At 42.7% G+C, this 3,128-nt stretch overlaps 1 protein-coding gene across 1 annotated transcript in view; it reads right to left on the bottom strand.

Moving 5' to 3' along the window:
- Positions 1-1,627: 1,627 nt before the first annotated feature.
- The window catches only part of LOC101850681 (stomatin-like protein 1), a gene marked incomplete in the record, with an annotated part of 16,531 nt that continues 15,030 nt past the window's right edge, over positions 1,628-3,128 (bottom strand). The window contains 1 exon segment of the mRNA XM_035972963.1: positions 1,628-2,555. Within this exon segment, the coding sequence (XP_035828856.1) occupies positions 2,332-2,555 (224 nt within the window).

Below are 3,128 nucleotides of genomic sequence, written 5' to 3'. Positions count from 1 at the left end.
CTGATTGAGGTACACACAAATGGTGACACTGCAAGGAAAAAACCAACCACACAAAGGTTACCCTGCACCCACACACTCACATAAAATAGTAGTTTATGCTGTTGAATATAGATTAATAAATCATATATGTTGGGACTTTAGAGATTTAAAAAACAACGTTCAAACAGCCCTTATTGAGGCCAATATTTGAAGATATTTGAACCCCCCCCCCCCCCCCCCCCAACTTTCCTTCAAGTCTCAACAAACCTATCACTCAAAGCTCCCAGAGAGAGGACTGACATCTGTGGTGTACTGGTTAGATGCTTCACCGTCACAAGCACAAGACTTGAGTTCGATTGCCAGGTGAGGAGAAATTCTATTACTGAGTATCTGGATCTTTCAGCAGGGACATTGTATCCCTCTCAGCCAAAGTTGGCCCTGACAGACAGGATCAAAGCAGCGTGCCTCCTAAATGATCTAAATTGTGTCCATGGGGGGGGGGGGGGGGGGTAGAAATCTATATTACTATTATATCTCCAAGAGGACCCACATCAAAAGAAAGGCACATTACATTAACTCTGTGTAAATGAGTGTGCACAATGGTAAGCAAGGGTAGCTCAAGGAAGCCTTTTTCTCTTTTTGGTCCAAGCCTTTCTTTGGAATATTAGCCATAAAATAAACACTGTAACATAGACAGTGTTGCCAACATGCTATGACAAAAAAGCTTGAAAATTTTCGGTATAAAATTCTATGCGTAGCTTGCTGCATTTAATTTATATAAGATATTAACATGTGCCAAAATATTTAATACACAGGCCTAGGCCTATTAGAAAAACCTAAATATTAAACAAAATAGAACTCACAAATAAAACATCACTTTACTTTGACAGGAGGCAAATCTGCAGTGTCAGCGCTCAACAATCTGATAAACTTCATGTACAATTGAAACCTGATCTAACAACCACGACCTGTCCAAGACAATCACTTGTCCAAGACCAAGACCAAGACAATCACCTGTCCAAGACCAAGACCAAGATAATCACCTGTCCAAGACAATCCCCTGTCCAAGACAATCACATGTCCAAGACAACCACCTGTACAAGACAACCACCTGTCCAAGACAACCACCTGTACAAGACAATCACCTGTCAAAGACAACCACCTGTACAAGACAATCACCTGTACAAGACAACCACCTGTCCAAGACAATCACCTGTCCAAGACAATCACCTGTCCAAGACAACCACTTCCCATCTCTCCCCCCAAAAAAAACCCCCCACCAAACAACAACAAGACATTTTATTTTTCACTATTAATGACAATGTGCAAGAGGACCACCTCACTAAGATGAACCACTTTCTCCCAAACAATGGTCGGTCGTTTAGGACATGTATGACAGTATTTGGTTTGCCATACCATACTCAGGATTTTAATGACTTGTTCAGTGTATTTATTTCATGCCATAGACAGTACGGCGTCGAGCTGGAATGAAATATACGCTGTCCGTACCACGGCGAGACGCCAAGGTCGATAAGTACGAAAGTGTCCATAGACTGTACTGTCATAAGCTGACAAAACGCCTTTTTAAAAATTACAGCAGTTTCGAGAAAAAGAGGATTTTTGTCAGCATAACCATTGAAAAATAGAGTTCTTTTGAAATTAGGATTCAAATTTATTTAAAAACTAGACACAGTTTCACTTTGACTTTTTCACACAAGTAGAGTAACTAATCAGGATTTTGATTTGGCAAATACAAAATGTTGGCGCCAAAATGAAAAAAAGGGATTTTGTTTGCTTACGACAGTGTAGTGTTTATTTCAATGTACGACGTCCCACTGTCCACGGCGGATGGCGTCTGGTTGAAGTGTATGAAAGGGGCCTGACTTCTCATAACGCTAAGAGAACCAGGAGAAGCCTACACACCACGATATTGCTTGACAGTGAGCGACACAAGGATGAAAAAGTACAGTATCTCATATCACCACTCGAAGAAGACAGCACTAAAAATCATGAATGCTCTCAGTATCAAAGTGGTGCACCCAGACTCTTCTCCTTCACACAACAACATGAAGGACAGTGCCCTACCCGTCACTAATCGGATTACAGGTGAAAGGTCAGAGCATTTTGATGAGACCGTTTTGCGATTTCGTTCTCTTGCGGTAAGTCAAAAATCAGAGCGCCTTGATGACCCCAATCTGCAACCTCATTTTTTTGCCAAAGGTCAAAGTTCAAAGTATCTTGACGATCCCACTCTGCAACCTCATTTTCTTGCTAGAGGTCAAAGTTCAGGGTTGTCTTGGTTATCCCATTCATCCTGCAACTTCATTCTCTCAGACCTGAGGTCATCAAAGTTCAAAGAATGTTGACGACCCCGCTCTGTGACCTCATCCTCTTGCCGAGCTCATCCAGCTTTAGAGCCGCCGAGACGTCGCCAGATACCCTGAGACGACCGCTCATGTATGCCTGGAAGGGCTGCAGCCTGCCCGCCAACATCGCCTGGAGGTCGGCAAAGGTTAAGGTCAAGGTTGCTGCTGGATCCCCCGAAGGATCCAAGCCCAGGCCGATAAAGCCGTCACCTGGAAAAGGAAAATACACACACATATATAAATAGCAGTACAGTATAACACAGATAGCTCAAATTCGTTGGGACCGGCCCCGGTAGTTCGAGGGATCCATTTTTTTGTTTTAGTAAGGTTTTATGGCGCTCGCAACCGCATAAGGTCATAATCCGTAGTTCGAGGGATATCTAACAAAGATAAAGAAGAAGAAAAAACACAGGCCCGCAGGCACGGTTCAGCGGATGCGTGATTTCGAGTCTTCTGTGTTCGACCTATCCATGTTATAGTAGACTGTATAATGAAAATATCTCATACCTCAGTTATCTTACAAAGACAGTGCTTACCTAGAAAGTATTTCTATCTCAAAAGAAAACAACATTTCAAGAATGGTCATTTCTGTTCACTCTGTCAACATTACGGACACACACGTCCAATCAGCTGCAGATCAAAGCTAAGAGACTGCTCACAAAATGATGTCAGCTAAAAAATTTGGCCAAAAATGACCTGCCTCTACCCCCCTTGTCATCTTCTGTCATCTTTCTTTTAGAGCATCATGGTTAATGTCAACTTTGTAAGGACCACCCCCCCCCC

Source organism: Aplysia californica, unplaced genomic scaffold, assembly GCF_000002075.1.
Source record: "Aplysia californica isolate F4 #8 unplaced genomic scaffold, AplCal3.0 scaffold00930, whole genome shotgun sequence".
Taxonomy (NCBI): Eukaryota; Metazoa; Mollusca; class Gastropoda; order Aplysiida; family Aplysiidae; genus Aplysia; species Aplysia californica.
This window is presented reverse-complemented; position numbering and strand designations above follow the sequence as displayed.